General features: G+C 37.9%; 1 protein-coding gene across 1 annotated transcript in view; it reads right to left on the bottom strand.

Annotated features, from left to right (window-relative positions):
* Positions 1-3,014: 3,014 nt before the first annotated feature.
* The window catches only part of XPR1 (xenotropic and polytropic retrovirus receptor 1), a 164,152-nt gene continuing 144,102 nt past the window's right edge, over positions 3,015-23,064 (bottom strand). The window contains exons 12-15 of the mRNA XM_074349896.1: positions 20,674-20,840; positions 16,916-17,055; positions 11,324-11,545; positions 3,015-8,779 (exon numbers count right to left, since the gene is read on the bottom strand). Coding sequence (XP_074205997.1) covers positions 8,719-8,779; positions 11,324-11,545; positions 16,916-17,055; positions 20,674-20,840 — 590 coding nt within the window. The 3' untranslated portion in view covers positions 3,015-8,718. The remainder of the gene's footprint in view (positions 8,780-11,323; positions 11,546-16,915; positions 17,056-20,673; positions 20,841-23,064) is intronic.

The following is a 23,064-nucleotide window of genomic DNA, read 5'->3' as shown; positions in this document are numbered from 1 at the left end:
TCAAACTCTGGGACGGGTCTATCCAGATGCACCTGCTATGCCAGGTTTTCCCAGCAGGGGCCCTGACCGAGCATAACAGACTTGCCTCGGCTGAGTGTTTAACTGTCTTTGAAGCTCGGCTACTCTATTAAGTCCTGGGCCTGGTCCTAACTTTCTCTTCCCTCCCACTGTAGGAGATGAGAGCGTCTTTGTATACAAACAAAGAGGCCCTCTGGCTCTACATCTGACTTTCAATTGTCCAGCACTTGTCCTCAGCTGTTCATGACCCTTCTGCAGACATCAATGGCACTTAGCGACAGCCACCCAATCTCACTGCTCTGTAGCTCCAGTCTCTTCTCCACATCTCCAATGCCCAATACATCGCAAATGCGTCTTCTCCAGTATTCCATCCCAGTTCACCCCCGAGGAAACAGTTGGTAGGAAGGGAAGGGAGGGAAGGAAGATGGCTGGCTCAAGGGAGAGGACTCCTGTGCAAAGCAGTCGATGAGGGAGCTCATTTGTCTTTAGTATTTAGTTTTAAAAAATTCCCAAGAGCTGTCTTCCCTGGAGGGGCAGAGGACAAATTCTCAGTGGAACGAGTGTGTGTGTGTGTGTGCGCGCGCGCGCACGCGTGTGTGCGTAGGGAGGGAGGGAGGGAGGGGAGTGTTCTTTGGTTTTCTTTAAAATGGTTCTATTCTGATCTGACCAGGCACAGCCTTTGAAAGAAGCAGTAATTCACAAGCCACTTGGTTTTGGCCGCCAAGCAGCACATTCTCTCCATGCCACCCACCTCCCACATTTCTTTCCTTTTCCTTTAAGGAAGAGAGAGAACGTGGGCTATCGAGCCAGTCAGATCTGAGTTGTAATCCCAGGTTCAGTAATTACCGGTGTCCACACCCAGTCACTGAACACTGTGGATTTCTCCTCTGTAAGTGGTGCTAACACCAGGCGACGTATGCAGAAGTGAGATGGGCCTTGCCTGGGGGGGGGCATTGCGGGTCAGCAGGGCCCACTCTGCCCCTGAGGGACCCGGTCTGCTCTCTGTGGGGCAGAACAGAAACCCCACAGGATGAAGAAGCATCTGCTAATTGTAGGCAACGGAGCATCAGAATCAAGTTTTCACCCAGCTTGATTCAACACAGGATCAGAGTGAGGACACTGACCAGCCTGCCAGTAAGCAAGCTCTCGAGAGAGGCTCAGCCCCTGTGGCACTGATGAAAAAGCCAGTCATCTCCTCAGGAGCTCATCTACTGACCGGCTCTCAAAGTTACCTTCAGTTTAACAAGTATTTATTTAGCCCCTGCTACCTACCAGGCACTTGATACATTTCAGTAAATGTGATTTTGTGTGATCTCCTGGTGACAAAGCACACTTGGAAAAAGAATGTCTCCTCTCCCCTGAACTGTATTATTGCCTGAGTTCCAGTCCCTCAAGACTAGGGCGCTGCCACAGAGGAACTGCGTCTTTCCTGAGACGCTGACAACGGCTGGCAGCTGGGCGTACACCCCCTCCAGCGAGTCCTTTGATGAAGGCTGCCAGGGAGGGGGTTAAAGTTTTCTAAACGATCTATGGAACTGTAGGAAAAATGTCTACATTCAACAGGTGACAGAACAGTCTTTGAACTGGGCTACAGGAGCCCTGATTAACTAAACTTTTGAATTTTATTGGCTCATCTAGTCAGAAGGATGACATAAAAATGATGAACTGAAAACACAGAATATGCTTCGATGTCTGTCTGGGAAGGGGTGAAGAAGAATAACTTGAGATGGAAAATTTAGCTTATCCTGGGTGCTGACACAGTCTAGCTTTTTTGGCAGTGATTTCAGAAAGTAGTTTGTAAATAATTTGATCATCTCTCCCTGCTTGTCTCTATAAAACTCTAATAGTGAAACCAACTTCAACTGAAACTACATATTAAAGTAACACCTAGCACATGATAGGAACTCAGGAAACTCACTAAATTGGTTTTTTAAAAATTCAAAAATTCCTCAATTCCTTTAGGGAAAAGGTGAGAAAGTAGAAAAAGAAGTGAATCATAAAGTGCACAATTAATCATAGTTATTCTCATAAACTAAGAAAAAATCTAATCAAAATTGTCCATATGAAGGTCACTAAGCAGAGTCCAAGGATTCTGGCTGAGTCTAAGACGGATGACAGTGGCCTCCAGTCACCTGGGATCGCACACCCAGCCGCTCCAGCTCTTTGTCTCTTCATCTGCAGACTGAGATGACTTGCTAACCCACGTACCTGAGATGCTAGACGTTTGGAAAATGTAAAACTATAGTATATTTATATGCATATAGGCATGCAAATGTTGAGCATGTATATTATCACGAGATTATAGAAAGGGGTGTTGAGTACCTGAGACTCATGTATATTCACAGCGTATCTTGACTTTAACCTGGGAACTGCACGTTGTCATGTTCTGGTTTAGCCCAGACAGAAATACGGTAAGAATAGCACTTGTGATGTTAAAATAAAATGAAAAGGCTTTTAAGCTTTAATCAATAAAATATCTTTTCTCTTTCTATTTGAGTCTATGCATCCCAGGGTCACTTAATTTTATAATTTTTCCTGGACGGATAGAAGGAGTAGTAACCACTCCAGGAACTTGCACAGAAAGTTCTCTGTTCCCACTCAGGGTGTGGGTATGTAGTCGTAACCGGTGTCCTGCTCTGTCTCAGCTGAACAGATCATTTCACCTACTATTTGAGATTCTTTGTTTAAGTTTAAAATAAACAAAAAACCTGTTGCATCAACCTCATTGCTTTAGATACACACTTCATGCATTACCTAAAGAAAAGAGGCCATTTAAGATTATTTTTTAATTTAGTAAGAGTTTAAAAAATGCTCACCATTGAGGTCTGTTTGCTCTAAATCCTTATACAAGCTAGTCCTAAGAGGAATCATGTTCAGGATCCAAGAAACCCAGAGAAAAAAACACACAGTCACAGAAACCATTCGCCAGCGACAAAGGACTCAGCAAACCGTTGGAAAACACAGAGAGCTTGTAATAATGAAAAAAAAGGACAGAGTTTTGTAACCAATCACTTATTTTCTTTTAAAAACACATAACCACATTAACTTTTTGCTTTATACAACCATCTAGAAACTATAAAACAGTACCACATTGTGCATTTAACCTACTTATCAAGAAGGGAAATCCACACTTCGTAAGAATTCTACCCATGTAAGAAGGAAAGAGGAGACAGCTAATAGCATAGTCACAGATACAACATGAGTCCAAGCAAGCGTCAATTCTCTGACGTCACCTTTTCCATTTACCAGAGTGGAGAGAGTAAGAAAGAAAGCAAGTGAGGAAAAGAAGGGAAAGAAGCACCCACAGGGACTATCACGTTCCATAGTTACTTTTGACAACTATAGCTCAGGGTTTCAGAGAATCTTATCATTTGACCAACACAGTGTGGTGGGGGGTGAAGGAAACATGAGTAGAGGGAGAGGGTTCAAAAAGACACGTACATTTTACACCCTATTGCCCTTCTAAATACTCTTCACGGATACAAGCATCTGTGCTAATCCGGAAAAACAGCAAGAAATGAATCTTCACAATGTGGCAGAGCTGAAGAGTTCTGCTCTCTTTGCAAATGTGACTGGCTCACAGTTTCACTTCACAGTTCAAAAGAATATCAATGTCATGATCAGTGACTCTTTCGGGATTCCCCACGCTCTTTCTCACTATCCCCACCGCGCTGGTGTTGCTAGGACAACGGGGGAAGTGTGGGAAGGGGCTTCAGAGAATGATAAAGCGATAGTGAGATGGAATCCTTGCTCCTTCTTAGAAGTCCGCATCTTTCCAGTAGTAAGTCCTTCCTCTGATTTGCGGTGGTACAGAGGAAAGGGCACAGGAAGAACTAAGGTAATATGGTGGAAGTTCAGTCAAGTAACGGGTCTGAAGGTACACAAGATGAGACTGTCATTAGCAGACACACAGAATCCAAGGCAAACAATTGGTTATTTGATTGTCCTTAGGTTGATGGCACCATAAAAAAAAAAAACTGAAGGTGGCTTTGATTTAATAATAAAATAAACCAAAGGTCTGCTATAAGGAAACATACTTTAGATGAAAATCAGTATGATATGCTTCACTTCAGGGGAAACTCTCATCTTGTCCCTCTGACTCCCTCTTCCACAGCAAGTATGCAAACACATTCCGAAGGTTGTTTGTAAGGGGCAGCTCAGTGATTATCAGAGTTTCGCCAGTTCATACAAGAAAGGCATCCTGAGCCATACCGATTAGCAGGCTCCTCTCCATTCCCAGGCAAACTTCCCATGCTGCTTAAATTAAGCTCTTCCAAATCTAACAAAATCTGCTTTTACTTTTTCATATTTGGTGAGTGCGGCTTAATGCTGGTTAAATTATTAGTTTGTAGTGCTGACTAGCACAAATTTCTTATGCTCTAATATAATCAGTTCTTTCCCACATTACCACTGTGCTCTGACATTGTACAGACTGAAAACACAATGCAGAAAGTTAGCTTTTAAGATTTGCTATCAAGATTGATACCTGAAATGAAAAAACGTATGTGTGTTTAACTTACAAAATCTTTGCCTTTCCTTGCTTCGGCTAATCATCAAAAGAAAGAAATAAAATGTAGATGCATCATAAAAGAAAATGAATTAAGCTGATAAATTTATTTTTCATTACCTTTTCCTGGTATTCTATTAGAACTTTCACTGTCCAAATCTAGTGACTATAGATCTTGTCTGTTATTGGCTTTAAAAAAAAAAATTAAGATTTGACAAAAGTATGGTGATTTTATAGTTGAGAAAGCCATAGATTCAACATAATTTTTTTCAATCGAGAAGCTATCTTAATTTTAAAAATTACAGTATGTTGTATAGAAAGAAGTACTTGTTTTTTTTTGGGATAGCTACACAAATTTCATGCAAACGATTTCAGAAAACAATAATCTGAAGTTTGTTTACCAAATAAAGTGCAATCACTTGAGAGAATCCTAGGTTTTTGAATAAAATAATACCATGGATAGTTATTTTCTAAATTATCTTCCTTCAGCTAAACAATTTTTCTAGTCATTGCTAAGAAACCTGCACTTGCGTGAAAAGAACTCAAAGAACTTTGCATTCTGAATAATGCAAAGCAGTGGAGAAACATGGCAGGAAGGTAAAGGCAGGTCTCCGGCAGCAATACAGCCACTGACAGGAGAGCCAGCCAGCCATCACCGCCTCCATCCTGGAGCTCACATCCCTTCCCCACTGCCCCGCTGCTGCTGCCACGGCCCAGCGTGCTCTTGCTCTTCTCTGCTGTCCCCACCATTATCCCATTTTTCTTCGACTCAGTGTCTGCTCATCTGATGCCTGTGTGTCTCAGTGAAGGGCTACTTTAGTCTACTCTGCACTTGCCTTAGTTCACCTGTTAGGAAAGGACAAACTGCTTTCTCTAGTTACCTCTAGTACTTTGGTCAAACCACGTGGAAGGATACCATATACCAACACGTTACTTCTAATAAAATCTCAGTTAAAATCTTAGAACTGTCGTGTTGAGAATATTGGGATGTCACAGATCCCAGGGGCGGGGCCCCACTTTCCGTCTTTAACCGGTCCACACCGGTTACTGCCGAGGTGACTGACATTCTCCCCTCATGTCACTGCTTCTGTACCTGAAGTCAAGCAGCTTTTTTAAGGAGAAAAATGGCTGATGCTGGAAAAGAAAGCCGCACATGGATTTTCACCTTCTTTCCAATCTTACAAATAACTCACAACGTCAGTAACGGTGACTTTCTATGCGATCATGTTACTGTCTCTCTGTGTGATGTGAAACCTTGGATTATTCCATTTTAGCCGTATAAGTAGCCTTAATAATAGGTGCATATTTGTGCATAGAAAGCACACTCCTTTTGTCTTTTACCTTCTCTACACACATCAATGCTTCCCATACTATGTATCGTAAAATGAAAAAGGAATTTTATTATTTTATTTATACTCCCTTTTCATTCATTTGGGGAGTATTTCTACTGATATCATAAATTGAGTGATTCTCAAATAAAATAAAACTAGAATTTCTAAAACTAAAATCAGACGAAGTTTTACCTTTGGTTAGATTGCCGCTACTTTAAAATGACTCTTTGATATTCATTTCCTAAGAGTCCTATTGAGAGTTTCAGTGTACAGGAAGCTCCAATAAAATTTTAGGTACAACACAGAATTCATAACTGCTGGGCATATAAGAGTTAGGAGAGAAAAATGCCCATAGCCTTTTTTTGGAGGAAAAAAAATTAAATATATATTCTGTCTACCAAACTGTTCCCTCTTGAGGAGGAATAGCCCTCTTTTTACAGCTTTAGGAGGAACATAAAGCTGCTGGGTTTAAATACATATCTGAGCGTCTGTCATAGTAAGCTGAAAGTTACATAAGTCTTATCATTCTTGAACAGACGATGCCAACAGCACAAACATCAGGAAAAGAACACATTCTAACACTGCAAAAAAATAATACTGATTAGGGCCTAGAATTGTGACAGTTGAAGAAAGACCTAATTGGTCATAGGATACACTGCAGTAAAAACCCTTTGGAGTTCAAATATCAGAAGTCAACTGTCAGCTTTTACATGTGTCATTATATAGGTTTACTAATAGAGAATGAAGTTGACAATTCAAATTGCTCTGGATACACATTAGTACCACCAATTTTATTTGTACAAGGAATGACTGGTCCACTGGACTGATCTAGGTAACTCAGTAATAATTACTGCTATTTCCTGACAGACCAGTGATACTCCCCCATAGTTTTAAAGTACAAAAACAGGTTGGAAAAAAAATCCCAAGTATAAATAATGCAACCTTTAACCTGTTAAGGGTCACCAAACTGTCACCACTGATTACTATAAATGATTCAATTTATTTAAACTAACAAAAAAAAAAAAAAACCCAAATAATTAAACTTCTCATTTTCTGTTTCAGGCCAAGGAATGTGCTTGGCAAAACAAAAAAGCAATAAAGGCCACAAAGTTGTATGATTTTTCAGGGAAAAAAAAATCCCAATTCAGGGAGGGAACACGTTTTGGAAGCTTGTCAGAATAAAGGTGAAAGAAATTCCTTTAAAAAACTATTTGTCAGTTGATGGAAGTTTGGTAGTAAGTAACAGTAACTTCAATTTACGGGAATTACGACAGGGACGAGCAGACTTGTGGAAGGCGGGAGAAGAGCTGATGACGAGAGGGGCATATTAAGGGGTAATAACAGTATGGTTTTAAGACTAAGCAAGTGAAAATGCTAAATTTAATGCCAACCACATTTAAGAAAGTAAAATCCCTTACGGTTTTGGGGCTTATGTGGATAACTGAGGAAACAGGAAAGAAATCAAAGAAGTGAAAATGAGCACTGTCCACACACCATGACAGTCTGCACTTTCTAAGTAATATACTTCTTGTGTAGAACCAAGCTGAGGCCCCCCAAATTTTAAAAGCAGTTTTTCTATCATAGGAGGGCACAAAATCCAATGTTCATCCTTTAAAACTTCTGGGAGAAATGGCTGCCAAGGTCTGTTTTATCAATATGATGTGAAACAGGAAGGACAGTTTGATCGATGCTCTCAAAAGCACGGTTTCCCCAAGACAGACTTTTACTTTGATCGAATTCTGGCCAAAGTAACTAAGCCTAGAACAAAAACTATCCGGTGAGGGTGCGGAGAGTCTCTGCAATAGCCGTGTCTTCTAATTCAGAGTCAGTAAAGGCTGCACTTCAGTTACCCTACTGCTGAAGCTTCGTAAGGCATGACTTCAGTTGTTATGGCTGGAATATGGGCAAATGTATTCCACTTCTGTTTCTTAAAAAAAAAGTATCAGACCTATTAAATAATTTTCAACCAGTTATGTGGAAGTGTGTGAATGCTTTGTTATGAAAGACATGCTCAGGATTCTAAAGCAGCAGCAACTTAAAAAATCAGGAATAAAACTTTGGCTTAAAATTAAAAGGAAAGAAAAAGTCAAACTGATGCAAGTTGTCTCATGGAAGAGGTACTGTGGACCAAACCCTCGTACATGCTGTCCAGCACTGGTTTCCCCTGTCTTCTTTCACTGTTATTACCTTCGTTGTACAGGAGTTGTATCATTCTTTTATGGTTAAGTTCATAAATAATGCGAAAACTATATGTAACAAATACATCATATTTCCCACCCACCCAGCAACCCTCCCCAAAATAAGAAAAGTTACATCAAATTAAAAAGTAGCTTCGTGAATGAAGGTACTGCTCTAAGTTGCACTTTCCCTGCAAGTGCAGCCAGTGCTTTTGCGCTGGGTATGAAGGAAAGGAAAAAATTCTCCACATAAACTGACAAAAAATTTAAAAACCAATGTCCGGTTTCAACCAGTCAAAACCGGGCCAAGCGGAAGCCGAGGTATCTCGGTACCGTCCCATCAGAGGTCCTTGCAATGCCTGTTCTTCTTCCCGATAGGTATCTGTGTCCTTGTGATTGTAAACAATCCAAAAGATACTATGTTTTTGTTCCTTAAAATGTCCTCTGATTGGCAAAATGAAGTAAATATTTATTTTAAAAATAGAAAATGAAAATTAAACCAGAAGAAAAGAAAAGAAACACAGTGAGCTTGTTTGGAGTCCATAGGATCCGATCTGGAAGAGCTCGGAAAATGTGTTATATGTCTTCTCCTGTTTTCAGCTGGAAAGGTTCTAGAGGTTGCGTTGGTCGAGAAAAGAATTGTAGAGTAGGAAAACCCAGGATGTTAGTCTAGACTTCAGAGGATTCAAGTGTTAGCTTCGTCATCTGTGTCTTCTATCAATACCTTAGTGTCACGAGCCTTGGATCTAGTAGTAAGAGGGGAAAAAAAACCACAAAACAGTCCATTACTAAAATACAGACACATCCGAAGTATTGGGTACACTTCCCATCCTACTCCCGTTAAAAATACATCCTAACCAGGAACGGGCACTATACACTGTGCCAGATGGACTATTCCTGGAGTTCCATATTCAATTTCAGGCATTACTGGAAAAACACTAAGAAACCAGATTGCAACCAGAGGACGAAAGCAAGAACAATAGCAGGTCACATGCAATGGAGGGACTCTGATTTTATGATGTATCACTTTAACCTCTTTGAGAGCCAGTTTCCACCTCTGTAAACACCTATTTCACACAATACTACTTTCACCTCCTGGAGATAGTACGAGTATCAGGTAAGAAAATGGATATAAAAAGCATCAGTAAAGCATTAAACAAATATGAAGAATGATGATGAAGATGACAGAAATGTCATTTGAGGTACACATGAAAACCCAGAAGAGTTAGCCAGCAGCTAAGACCTAAGGAGAGACAGGACACTTGTCTTCCAACAGTTGGCAAAGTATGATATAGAAGAGGGGGGAAATTAAATTCTGTTGGAAAGTCCAACCAGGATCAACTGGTTGAAGTCACAGTGAAGCGTATTTCAGGCCAACATAAGCTATCTGCCACGATAACTACCCAGCTATAAAATCAGGTGCTTCGTATAAACTTCACTCTCACTGACGCCTGTCAATCTACGCGATGACTATTCAGGATGCTGCAGAAGAGATTCCTGCACTGGATGAAAAATGCAATTAGATAGTGTTAAAATATCCTGCAACTCCTGAGCCTGATGAGGTGAAGTAGGTATTATTAGTGGAAACTGACATTCAAAAGGTTAAGGATGTGCTGAAGGCTGCATGAGTCACACAGGCAGTACTCAACCTCAGACCTTCTTATTTCAGACCCCCTGCTCTATCCATTGTTCTAAATGTCTTCCTCTGGTGGCAATCTAGTACCCCAGTATTTTTCCACTGAACACCTGAAACTGAACATAAAAGTCTATTGCCAAAGAGCGTCCCTGTTTCTGAAGGAGAAAGAGTGTATGTTTAGATTGCCCTCTGCTGGTACCTAACAAGGATCAGACTTTCATACTTAGGAGCTCAATGAGAGGATCGCCTATCCCCGCCATCTGTGGCACTTACTTTTTGATGCCACCAGCCTCCACACCCCTCCTCCTGCTTCTCCAAACTCTGCTTCCTGCTATAATGGTATTATGCTTTGTTTTGATGTTCTTCCTACCGACTTCCCTCACCATTCCTTTCCCGCCCCATTTGTTTGTTCTTTTTCTCTTGTCTGTGTTTGTTCCCTAAGACTCAGTTCCTTGCTCTGCTTTTCTTTTCTCTACCTTCTCCTCTTCAGAGAATTTCTACATTCTATCCTAAGCTCAGGCAATTTCTATTCTGCTCCCCTGTGGGTTATTACCACCTCCTATTTTTTTTTTAACTGCCTTTAAAACGTCTCCATACATTTGTTTTCAGTCCTGTTGTATTCACCCTAATTCAAGCCCTCTATGCTCCGTACTTAAGGAAACCGCAGTGGCCTTTTAGCTGACCTTCTGGCCTTCAGTCTTCCCTTTCCCAATATACTTGCACAGAGTCACCAGAACTTATGAAAATACTACTTTCATAATGTCATTCTACGAAACAATTCTCTGACTCCTGCCTACAAGATCAAGCTTGCACTTTTCAGCCTTTTACAATCATACTTTATCTATTCAGCTAAATTTTTTTTACTATACTTCTAGTCACATGGCCTTTCTTTCTGCCCCTCATTTCCACCTTCATGTCTTTAATGTGTCTCTACCCTATTCCAGCACTCCCTTTTCCTTCAGAAAACTGCTCATGCTTGTCTTAAGTCTCCTGCTTCATTTTAATCCACTGTGATATCTACCGCCTCTAAATTTCAAAGGCAGCCACAGTATACCCTATATTTATTGTTACTTTAGGAACATACAAAGTCAATGACTGATAAAAACACTGTTGTAGGTATTTAGTAAGAAAGTAAAAATAATAATAGCCTATACTTCTTGAGCTTTTCCTGTGAAGAGATGTCTAAATCCCACATCATAAATTTAGTCCTATGAGCAGGGAACATGTTAATCCCAATTTATACATGAGGGGTAATAAAGTGAAATTAAGTGATTTGGCCAAAGTTACACAGATGGCAAGTGGCAGAACCAGGATTCTTAAAGTTTATAACTTGAAAAATGATCTTTATGCAAAACATACTGTAGAGTCAAGTAAATTATTCTCCAACAATCCTTCCCCAGTGTACTTTTAACGCCAAATTAATAGGCTTTAATTAATGCATTAATTGGCATGTTAATGACATCTTACTCTGTGTTCACTAAGACAGTCTATAGGTTGGAACATATGAAGCTGCTGTTATTGCTGGTTTTGCAGGTGAAAAATGGCTGAATGCTGACAATTTCATTTGGTTCAGCCTGGTGGCTTCCTAGCTTAACTGTTACCAGTACTAAATCCTGAAGCGAAGCTGTCTCGCAGAAGGGGGTGCTGTACATACTGAGAGGCGAGGCGAGGCCGGCGCAGGGAGATGCTCTGGCTGTACTTCCATGGCCGGTTCTTCTGGCGGTTCCGCACCCCGTCCTCCTGGTCCATCATCTGCTCCAGGAGTGTCTGATCGTCTGCGTTCAGAGGGGCCACAGAGATGTCCCGCACAGCACGGAACTCACCACAGTTATTCAGGTGTTCGTTCTCCAGGCGGAAGAAGTTCCACACAAATCGCCTTAGCAAAATGGGGTAGAATGGGCAAATTACTTAAAAAATTTGAACATACTACTACTATCACCCAAGTGATATCTCAATGTCTCAAGTTTCTACTCATAGAAAGAAAAGAAGGAACTAAGGGCTAGAATATTAAAATAAAATAGAAAAAGACAGCATGGTGTGGGGGGGAAGGGGACAAGAATGGAACAGGCAAAGGGAAGGGGCCCATGGAATGCAGTTTCAGAGCACTCATTCCTTTGCTTTATTGAGCAAATATTTACTGAGTCCCGGCAATATGTCAGGAAGAAGCACTGAATGAGACACACAACACCTCTGACTGCATAGGTGTAATTTCTACTGGCAGAGACAGGTAATAAGCAAGTAAACAGCTAACGGTTAAAAGTGCTCTGAAGAAAATAAAACAGGACAAGGGGATGAAGCGCACTTCTCTGAAGAGACGGCCTTTAACAGAAACCTGAGTGATGCAAGGGAGTGAGTCATGTAAAATCGTGAGGAAGAGTGTCCTAGGCAGCGGAAACAGCTAGTACAAAAGGCCCCCAGCTGGAAACAACTTTGGTGTGTTGAAACAACAGCAAGAAGGCCAGTGGGGCCAGTAACAGGAGGGTTAAAACAGCAGAAGACGAAGAGGGAGGGGTAGAAATGGGCCTGATCCACAGAGGGCCTTATAAGCCAGAGGAAAGAGTTTCGATTTCAAGTGTGATGGAAAACAAGGAGAGTTCTGAGCTGGTGATTTGTTTTAAAAAGATGATTCTACCTGCTGCAGTAAGAACAGATCAAATGAAGACAAGAACAGCTGAAGGAAGACCAATTAGAGAGGCTGCTGCAGTAATCCAGGACAGAGATGATGGAGACTTAGATTCAGGAGGGGTAACAGAGGTGATGAGAAGCAGACAGACAGGGATGTGCGAAGATGGAGCCGACAGGACTTACTGACATGGGAAGTGAGCGGCCTCAGGTTTCTGTTCTCAGTGAATGGTGACACCATTTCCCAAGGATCTAGGTTGTTCCTATTAGGCCAGAGCCATTAGATAAACAAGAGGAAAATTCAGTAGCCAGACAGACATGAGCCTGCAGTTCAAAGGAGAGTCTAGGACTGGCGACAGCATTCGAACAGTATTTCGAGGCATGGGCTTAGGAATAATGTAAGTGGAGGAGAGAAGAGTTAGGAGGACTAAACCCTGGAGCACTCCACCACTTACAATTTGGGAAGAGGAAGAACAAGAACCAGCAGAGGAGTTGAGAAGGAAGAGACAGTGAGACAGAAGAGTGTCGTTTCTGACAAATCAAGTGAAGAAAGTGCTTTGTTGAGAGCTAAAGTAAAATCAGTGCAGCGAACTAAAAACACTGGATTTAGATTAAGAGGATGAAGAGGCAGCCTGGTCTAAGAGCACAGATTCTGGGAGACTTGTAGATTCAAATCATGGCTCCACCACTTACCAGACGTGATAACCTTGGATGATTTATTTAACCTACACTTTATCAGTAAAATGAGACAGTAACAGTACCTACCTCACAAGCGTCGTGAGGATTCAATAAGTTAACACACGTAAAGGGCTCAGAAGTGCCGGGTACACAGCAGGCAACGCATTCGTGTGTGCTGCTGCATTACATTACTTATTATTAACAAAAGGAGTTTAGTTTGAGTATTGGGAGAAAAGACTTGAGGTGAATTAAATAAAGAATGGGGGAGGAGTGAGGGAGCAGAGGCATCAAGCACATCTCTTAGAGTTTTGCTACAAAGGAGAGCAGAAAAATGGGCAGTAGTTGGAGCAAAAAGACTCAAAGGAGGTTTTTGCTTTTGCTTTAAATGGGTGATAGAACATCTTCTACAATTAAGCAAATAATTTTTTAAAAGGAAAAATCAAAAATTAAAGAGTAATTGAGCTCCTTTTTTTTAACGAGAAATTTTTTTTTTTTTAATTTATAAAGCAGCACACATGAAAGGGAAAGAAATGGGTGAGGGGAGGTGTTGATAGTGACGGAGAATTTCAGGTCCTGGACCCAGACATCAGGGAAAGTGAAGAAGGGAAGGGGGGCTGGTAGTTTGGAGAGATCTCTGATGGCAACAAGGGCACTGTTTCCAGATTCAGTCTTATCTTATCAGGCCATCCTGATAAATGTGCCCATCCTGACTCAGAAGAATGCTACGTATCTGTCTGAAAATTTCTTTATTTCATCTTCATTTGTGACATACTTTCACTGGGCAGAGTTCTAGGTAGGCAGTTATTTTCTTTCAGCACACTGAGGACACCATTTTAAGGACTTCTGGCTTTCACTGATGCTGCTGAGAAGTCATCCCTCAGTCTTATGGCCATTTCTTTGAAAACAATCCTTTCTTTGGGGCTGCTGTTTTTTTTTTTTTTTAAATAAGCATTTTATCTAAAGCACAACATAGATATATAAAAGTGTGTGGATTGTTAAGTGTGCAGTTTGATTAACTATTACAAAGTGATCACTCTGTGTTATTTACTACCCAGAAGCAAGAAATAAAAAATGACCATACACCCAAAGCTGCCTTTATGGCCCCCTTCTATGTTGTCTTCTAGACAGTATATTGATGTACCTTTCATATTTAGCTCTGCAATCCACCTGGAACTGATTTTGTGTACACCATGCAGGAGAAGTTGAGATTAATTTTTTTCCCAAATGGATATTCAGTTGACTCAATTATCATTTACTAAAGAATCTCTTTCTATTCACTGCTGTCTAGCCACCTTGTCATAAATCAGGCAGTGTCAGTGCATGTGTGGATCTGTTTTTGGACTCCCTGTTCTGTTCCAGTGGACGACCTGCCTGTTCTTTCACCAATACCAGACTGCCTTAACTACGGTAGTTATAGAATAGGTTTTGATATCTGAGAGTATAAGCCCTTTAACTTTGTTCTTTTCAGGACAGTCATGGCTGTTCTTGACCCTTACTGTTTCCATATAAATTATAGAACTGGCTTGTCAACTTTCACACACATATTATCTTTCATTAAATTTATTCCTTTAGGTATGTGATATATTTCAATGCTATTCAAAATGGTACATTAAAAAAATTCATTTTCTAGTTGTTTGTGACTTTTTTAGAATATTAATTTATATCAACCTAATATATATTTTATATTTATTTATTTATTTATTTATTTCTTAATCGAGGTACTGGGGATTGAACCCAGAACCTTCTGCATGCTAAGCATTCACTCTACCTCTGGGTTATACCCTCCCCCCCATATCAACCTTATATTCAGGCACACAGCTACATTCATTTTAATAGTTCTTTGTAAATTCTTTTGAATTTTCTGCATATGCAATCATGCCATCAATGAATAGTTATAATTTCTTTCTTTCCAATCCTCATCCTTATCCTCCTTCACTACACTGGCGATACTTGCAGTATGATGTTAAATAAGAAGCAGTGACAGCAGACATACTTATCTCATTCCTGATCTCAAAGGAGAGCTTACGGTGTTCTACCCTTAAATATGATCTTGTTTATGTTTTTGTAGTCAATGTTTTTCATAAACAGGTATTGACTTTTCTCAATGGCATTTTCTACATATGTTGAGGGTTGTTTTCCCCTTTATTCATTGCTGTCCTAAGTTACACAGATTGATTTTTAAATGTTAAATGATTTCTGAATATTACATCTTACATTACGAGAATGAACATAACTTGATTGTGATGTATTATCCTTTTTATATATTGTTGGGTTCATTAGCTAATATTTTGTTCAGGATTTTTGCAACTTTGTACATGAGACAGATTGGACTTCCTAGGAATGTCCTTGTAGGTTCAGACATCAAAGTTATGCTGGATGCACAAAATGAACCATGAAGTATTCCTTTATTGCCTTGTTTCCCTAGAAGAGTTTTGTGTAAAACTGGTAATATTTCCTCTTCATAAATGTGGAAGAATTCCTTAGGGCTGCAGTTTTCTTTGTGGGAAGGATTTTAAATATGGATTTAATTTCTTTAATAGATATAAGCCTATCAGATTTTTTATTTCTTCTTTACTGGTTTTGGTAAATTGTGCTTTTCAAGGAATTTGTTCATTTCATTAAAAAATTTAAATTTATTGGAACAAAGTTGCTCATAATATTGTCTTACTCTTTTAAAAAACATCCTTAGGATTTTTGATATTTGTAATTTGTGTCTTCTTTCCTTTTTTGCTTGATTAGTACAGTTTAGACATTTAATCAATTTCATTAGTCTTTTAAAAGAACTAAATTTCACTTTTAATTTTCTCTATTATGTGTCTGTTTTCTATTCCATTAATTTCTATTTTTTATATTTCCTTCTACTTTCTTTTGGGCTTGACTTGCTATTTACTTTTCAAAAACTTTCTTGAGCTGTATACTCTTCTAATATATACACTTAAGACTATGTCTCTTTAAGCATGGCTTTAGCTACATTCACGTTTTCTTCTGTCATATTTTCAATTTAATTCTATTCAAAATATTTTAAAATTTCCATTGCAATTTCAACCTCAACTCATGGGCTATTTAGACATGTGCTGCTTAATTTCTAAACATCTGGGAATTTTCAGATATCTTTTTGTGATTTTAATCCTCTGAAACTTGTTAACACCTCCTTTATAGCCCAGCATATGGTTAATTTTGGTAAGTGTTCTACATGAATTTAAAAGTATTTGTATCGAGCAGCTGTTGTGGGCAGTCTGCGACATGTCAAATAGGTCAAGTTGGTTAACTGACTACTTGTTTACTACTAAGAAAAGCATGTTAAAATATTCCTCTAAAATTATAAATTCATCTACTTTTTAGCAATGTCAACTTTTCCTTCACATATTTTCAAGGTATGTTACTAGGTGCATATAAATTTTAACTGGCTATCACAAATGAATCTCAAAGTCTCTAGATTTGGCAAATTTCTTTAGTATAAAACTGGCTTTAGTGTTCTGCTTATCTTGGGGTACCTGCTTTTACTTAGAGTTTGGGCTATCTTGTCAGATCACTGATGTTTCTAGGAAGATTTTAAAAACATTTTATCTGACATTCTCACTGTTTCCACTGAGAAGTTTGGGCTGAATAACTCAGGCTGCTAATTTGCAAAAAATGATTCTCAAAAGATTTTAATTCTAATTTCTGTTCTAAGACTTTTTACCCCCCTATTTCCACTTAATGAATCTTCCAATGAAACCCAATTCTAAAAAAATATTCTAAGCATCAGAAGTTATTTTAACTTTGTAAGAGTTAATCTCTTGGTCCTTCAAGCAGGATTTTCCAAGTCTGAGGCTGATGAGAAGTTTGAGAAAAGTTGGAAAATTCAAGCTTCTCAAGTGTAAGTTTTAGTAAATACTATTTGTAAGTATTGAGCAACTTTTTAGGTAAAAAGAATTTCTGATAAACTTTTGAGTAGTTTGCTTACCGGAAAACCTCAAGGGGAGCAAAGACAGTAGAAATGATGTCCCCAGCATGAGGCAACAAAGTCGTGGAGGTAATTGAGATTTGGATAGTCCAAGCAAAGCGCAGTATCACATCCTCTATGATGGCACAATAATAATAGGCCTGAGGAATAATAAGCAAATTGAGTACACTTACCACCATGTTTCTTGCAAATAAGCACACTTATCACAGTAACAAAAATCACACAGCCCACTGACAAGCACAGGTCCTCTTTAGAGGAAAAACAGTTTTATATTTTAGAAAGATTTCACGAATTTAATTTTTTCCTTAATGGTACAATATTCAAAATAAAGTTTGACTAAATTTTGGTAATCACTTAACAGATAAACTTCATCCCCATAGTGTGTATCAGACTCTCTTCTAGACCCTAGAAATACAATGCTCTGACTAAGATTACATTCTAATATGTATGTGATACAGTGATAACTCAACAGTTAATATTAGAAAAGATTAGATTTATTAACTCTGTAATTTGCACTTTTATTCTCAAATTGCCCTACCCTCCATGTGAAAAAAATTTTGCCTTGCTTTTTGATGTCAGTAAATAAAATTAAGCTTGGATTTCACAAACATAGTTAAATTTAAGGACTGTTCCATTTTCACATGGGGAAGACAGCACTCAAATAATTCTTCCAGGTTACTAGTACCCAGTATTTAAGAGCAGTTTTAGCTACACAAAAGTCTTGAGTACACAAACTGCCAATAGACCAGAACTGTAATTCATGGATTTTCTCACTACTAATCTCTGCATAATTAGCTCTTTAACAATATGCATTTAAAGGCTGTGACATTTTATGGGAACTAGAACTGCTATGTATTAAGCTGTAGCATTGATTTTATTTTAAAAAATTTAACAAAGAAATACCAGTCATGTTAGAGGGCTATTCAACAAAAAAAAACAAACAGCAGTCCCCTTGCACCTCCTAGTCCCATTCTCTAGAGACAAACATTTTCAAAAGTTGTAGCTATTTCTCTCTCCTCCTGTAGTATTTATCCTCCACATTTCTAAATAATGTGTGTATATTGCTTTACCTTGATTAATCAATTTTAGACATTATCCACTGCTTATTAGGATTCACTTTATGAAGATTTTAACATACTGACATACCTTCCTGTTTCCTCCCCCATCCATCCAATATAGTGATAATGTAATTTTTGAATAAATTCACATGCCATGAACTCATTACTAGGCCTCTCAGTGAAGAGCTGCAACTTCATGTGTCTCTAAGAGCCAGTCTTAAGCTGATCCACAGTTGACTGATATAGATGCTGATGTTATCAAAAACTGAAAGCCTTTTTGGAGGAATACACTTAACTTGAGGTCAACAGACAGAAAAGTTGGATCTGATTTTCAGGTTCATATAGCTGTGTTCTTAGTTTTTAAATGAAGTGCCACAGGACTCCACAAATAGATTCTTCCCTTTTCAATTAGAATGAATTTTATTCTAATATTTGCCTTTTTAAAATGGAAAGGGATATGGTGATCTCCCAGAACACTTTCTTGTATATTTGAAAGTATAATGTATAAAAAGTATATGCTTTATTTTCTAGGGTCATGAAAATATGTAATAACAAAGAAACTGAAAGATTCTATTAACTAATCTTATTACATAGAAATAAAAATTTAGAACTATTTAAAAGGAGGAATGGATTAATACTTACATAAAGATATAAACAGTTCAGAGCAACCAGCATAATAAGAAATAAATGTATCTCTCAGTAAGGCAAGAACAGTACAAGGAGTAATAAGGCGCATATATTTGGTGAACACAAAAGTCTGTCTTTACTTGGGCGCCTGTCTGCTGACTTGTGCTTACTATTACTGATTGTCTTTTCAAATGAGACATAAAGATATGTCTAGTATCTTGGTCATATATTCTAAATTTGTACATTGGGATTATTGTTATAGCTTGTTAAAAAAAAATCACTGTCGAAGTAAGCCAGAAAGAGAAAGAAAAATACTGTATGATATCACTTATATGTGGAATCTTAAAAAAAAAAAAAGACACAAATGAACTTATTTACAAAACAGAAACCGACTCACAGACATACAGAACAAACTTATGGTTAGCAGGGGGTATAGGGGATAGAGGATAGGAAGAGATAAATTGGGAGTTCGAGATTGGCAGATACTAACTATTATATATAAAATAGATAAACAAGCTTATACTGTATAGCACAGGGAACTATATTCAATATCTTATAGTGACCTATAATGAAAAAGAATATGAAAATGAATATATGTATGTATATGTATGACTGAAACATTATGCTGTACACCAGAAATGATACAACATTGTAAACTGACTATACTTCAGTAAAAAAGAATGCAAAACAAAAAAAACCACTCACTGTCACTGAATATCCCCTTTTCTGCCTTCAACTGTCTATATGAAGTTATCCTAAAGTAACTCCATTCTTCGTATCCACTCTCCTATCATTTAACTTCAGTCCTCACACTTGAAAACAGCTTTCCCTACTCACCAATAAACTATTACACATTCATATACTTTTCAAAGTACAATTTGAGGTACCAGTGACATTTTTCTGTAGTATAAAATATTAGTGACCCAAGCTACACGCCCCTCTGCATCACAGAATCTGAGGACTGGGGAAGGACCAAGGGACAATCTAGTACAACACCCGACCTTCTGGACGAGAATACACTGCAATCTGGTTCCCTAAAGTTACAGAGCTAGTTAGTAAGAGCTGGGATTAGAACTCACTTACAAGGATTCCTAGCTCATTTGCTCAATTTCTTTCAATCTCTGAGTAGATACTCTTGACCTTTTGACTAATTCAGCCTCTCTCAACCTTTTATTCATATACAGATAAGATGCTAAAATAATTTCTAAGTAATTATCTATGTATTTCTGGATTAAATTGGAACTTTAACAAAACTGGTTGAAACAGATGAAAGGAGACGCCTTCTTGATGCAGTCAAGCACAGGCAGCACTCCCCTTTCCCTCGTGCTTTCACAGCACTGCTCACTCATTCCTTCCACAGACAGTAAGTCTACTGTCTGCCAGGAACCATGCTGGGCAGTGAAGGACACAGATACCTAAACAGGTAATTACAATACAATATGACAACTGTCATAGCAGAAATCTGTATAAGGTAAAATGGGATTAGGATGAAAGACTTCTTAGAGCAAGTAGCACTTAAACTGACTTTTAAAAAGAAGGAAAAAGAGTTTGCAAGGCAAACAAAGGTGAAAGAGGGCATTTGAGACACGTTCAAAAATAAATCATAAATGGTAGGAAGCTATTTATTCCTCTCTTCTAGTCTTTATCTTGTATTGTAATCTGCTTACTTATCTGTTTAGAATATAGATTATGGTCTCTTTGAGAACTAGAATTTTATTTTGTTTTTATTTCCTATAATGCTCAGCATACAGTAAACATCTGATACATTTTTAAAATTTAAATTTAATTTAGTTTTTTTGGGGGGAGTAGGTAATTAGGATTGTTTGTTTATTTATTTCTTTAAATGGAGATACTAGGGATTGAATCCAGGATCTTGTGCCTGCAGAGCACGCATTCTACCACTGAGCTAGACCCTCCCCGCAATCGGATACATTTTTGATGACTTGAATAGATTAGTATTTTCTGGTGATTATTTTCTCTAATTATATTAGGTTGGGACTGGGTACATGTTATAACAGGTACACCTGAGGTTTTTTTTTTTTTTAAATAAACACAAGCACTCTTTGTACATACTTTTTGGGGGTATACAATTTCTTCCCGGAGGAAGGTGTTTTCTCCTGCATTCTTATCAAAAAGACCCCAGTCCATCTTCAGATCCCAGATGAGGGTGTAACAGGAACTGATGATACAAAAGACGATCCACAGGTAAAAGAACACTATGGTGTCTGAGTGACCGCGTTCTGAAGAAAGAAAGGGGAAAGGGAAAAGAGAAAGTTACTAGATTCAAGCAAAATTCTTTATTAAATGAAACTACTTAACAGATTTTTCTCCAATTCCACAAAGGAAGTAAGATAAAATAAAATAAAGTCCAAAGTAACCATCAAACATCTATCAAATACATAAAATTCGTACAAATGTATATTTAGAGTTTGGAGGCTCTATGCTAAAAACATAAGATTTCAAATAATTGTGATGGAAGTTTTGAATATTACAAAAGATGTCATTTTAATTTTTGCCATCAGGTGGCAGCTTAGGGTCAAAGATGAAAAAAATTTACGAAACACCACTAACATGGAATGTGCTGCATTTGCTTCAGGAAATTCTTGGATTGTTTTTAATTTAGAACAACATTTCCTTCATTTACTTAGATCTTATCAATACTTACTGTGAAAGCAATCAGATAATTTTAATTCTAGATAAAACGCCAGAAAGCAAAAGATTGATGAAGAATGTAACCTTAAGATTATATATAAAAGCAAACTTCTCTCAAATCACAAAGCAAAGCTTGATATTTTTGCTTCTTTTGAAGGTTGTTTAATGATACAAAGGCCTAATTTGACTTTACAGTGAGAACACTATAATGTAACTTTGGGCTTCATGCTGAGAACACTATAAAGTGCACTAAATCAGAATCATAAAAATAATTTGCAAAGGTAGTTATACAACTTAGTCTCTCACTCTCAAGTGCTTTGTATATTCTCTAATGAAACTCTTCTTTGATAAGTTTGAAAGTCATCATGATGTTATTTGTGTTCTCTGGGTGTAGGATATAGGTATGTAACTACTAATATGGTCCTCAATTATTCGGAAAAAAAAGTACACAATCATCTAATTCAAGAAAAGTTTAAATTTTGGTTAGTTTCCCAAAGGCTTAGAAAGTAAAGGATGTATTATCCATAATCTTTCCTATTAAAATAAGTAAGTACTCATTAATCATTTTTAGATATTAAAGTATTAAGTAAGGCACCCTTTAGATTATTTATATTATAATCTAGTAAGTTGAAACAGTCACTTGTTATTGATGATAAATTTGAGCTCAAAATAAAGCATAAGCAAAATACTATGAGAATATCAAGAAGAATGGGAATGTTTCCAACAGGAGGAATTAAGAGGAAGCAGTATTTGAGTTATTTCTAGGAGGATAAATAAACAGTGTTGTAAAAATCACGCAGACGAGACAAGGCTATTCAAGGCTAGAAGAAGATAATGGAAAGGCATGAGGGTGGGAAAGTGCAAGGTATGTCTGAGAAGCTGCAAGTAATTTAAATCTAGTGTGGGTGAGACACCGGGGCTGTGAGGGAATGGGTATGATTTGAAACGAGGCTGGAAAAGACATATTGGGTCTGCCTGTGGAATGCCATCTTGGTCCTTAGGATTAGATCTGTATTTCAGAAAAATAACTGGTTGACAGGTTGCTTTCATCAGAATTACTTAGTTGGTTAAAAAAATACAGATATCTCAGAGCTCCAGTGTTAAGAGTGTGTACCAGCTTATGAGCCGATTGTTAAATTTTCAAAAACTTTGCAAACTGGTTGCTAAACACAGTCATTATTAAAAATTAAGTTACATGAACTTATAATTAGCTATATTAAAAACAAAGGTAATAAAAATTCAAAATTCATCACTTCCTAATTATTTTACTAAGTTTTGCTATTATTATACTCTTTTAGGTTGTATATGTTTATTGTATCTATATAATGGAAACACCATACATCTTTTTCTAGCAGTTCCGTGTTAATCATCTTAGTAGCTTGAAATTGGCTATGTTGGCAGTCTGTATTTACATCACGGAAATGAGCAAACACTGCAAACCAGTGCCCTCATCCCCACTTCCACCTGAGACTGGTTTTTAAACATATACTAGCACACCACTGTTTAGCTTCTCCTCCTGGGAAGTCAGTGGTAGGGAACAGAAACAGGAGTTTTTTAAATGGGCCACAACTGATTCTAATGAACAGTCAAGCTTGGATATAAACACATTTTCAGGTTTAAGCTATTTCTACAAAAACTGTTCTCTGTTGAAAGCAAACTGGGCTAATATTTATACTATAACATTGTGCCATATGATTCACCAATTTAAAAGGCCTAACAAAATATTTACTTGTTATCCAAGTTTAGTTAGATGTGTTCTCACATACCTGTTCACGTCTTTCTATAGACAGATACAGACTCTAGCTGAGTAGT

Source organism: Camelus bactrianus, chromosome 21, assembly GCF_048773025.1.
Source record: "Camelus bactrianus isolate YW-2024 breed Bactrian camel chromosome 21, ASM4877302v1, whole genome shotgun sequence".
Classification (NCBI taxonomy): Eukaryota; Metazoa; Chordata; class Mammalia; order Artiodactyla; family Camelidae; genus Camelus; species Camelus bactrianus.
The sequence above is the reverse complement of the archived record's forward strand: the minus strand, read 5'-3'. Positions and strand labels throughout refer to the sequence as shown.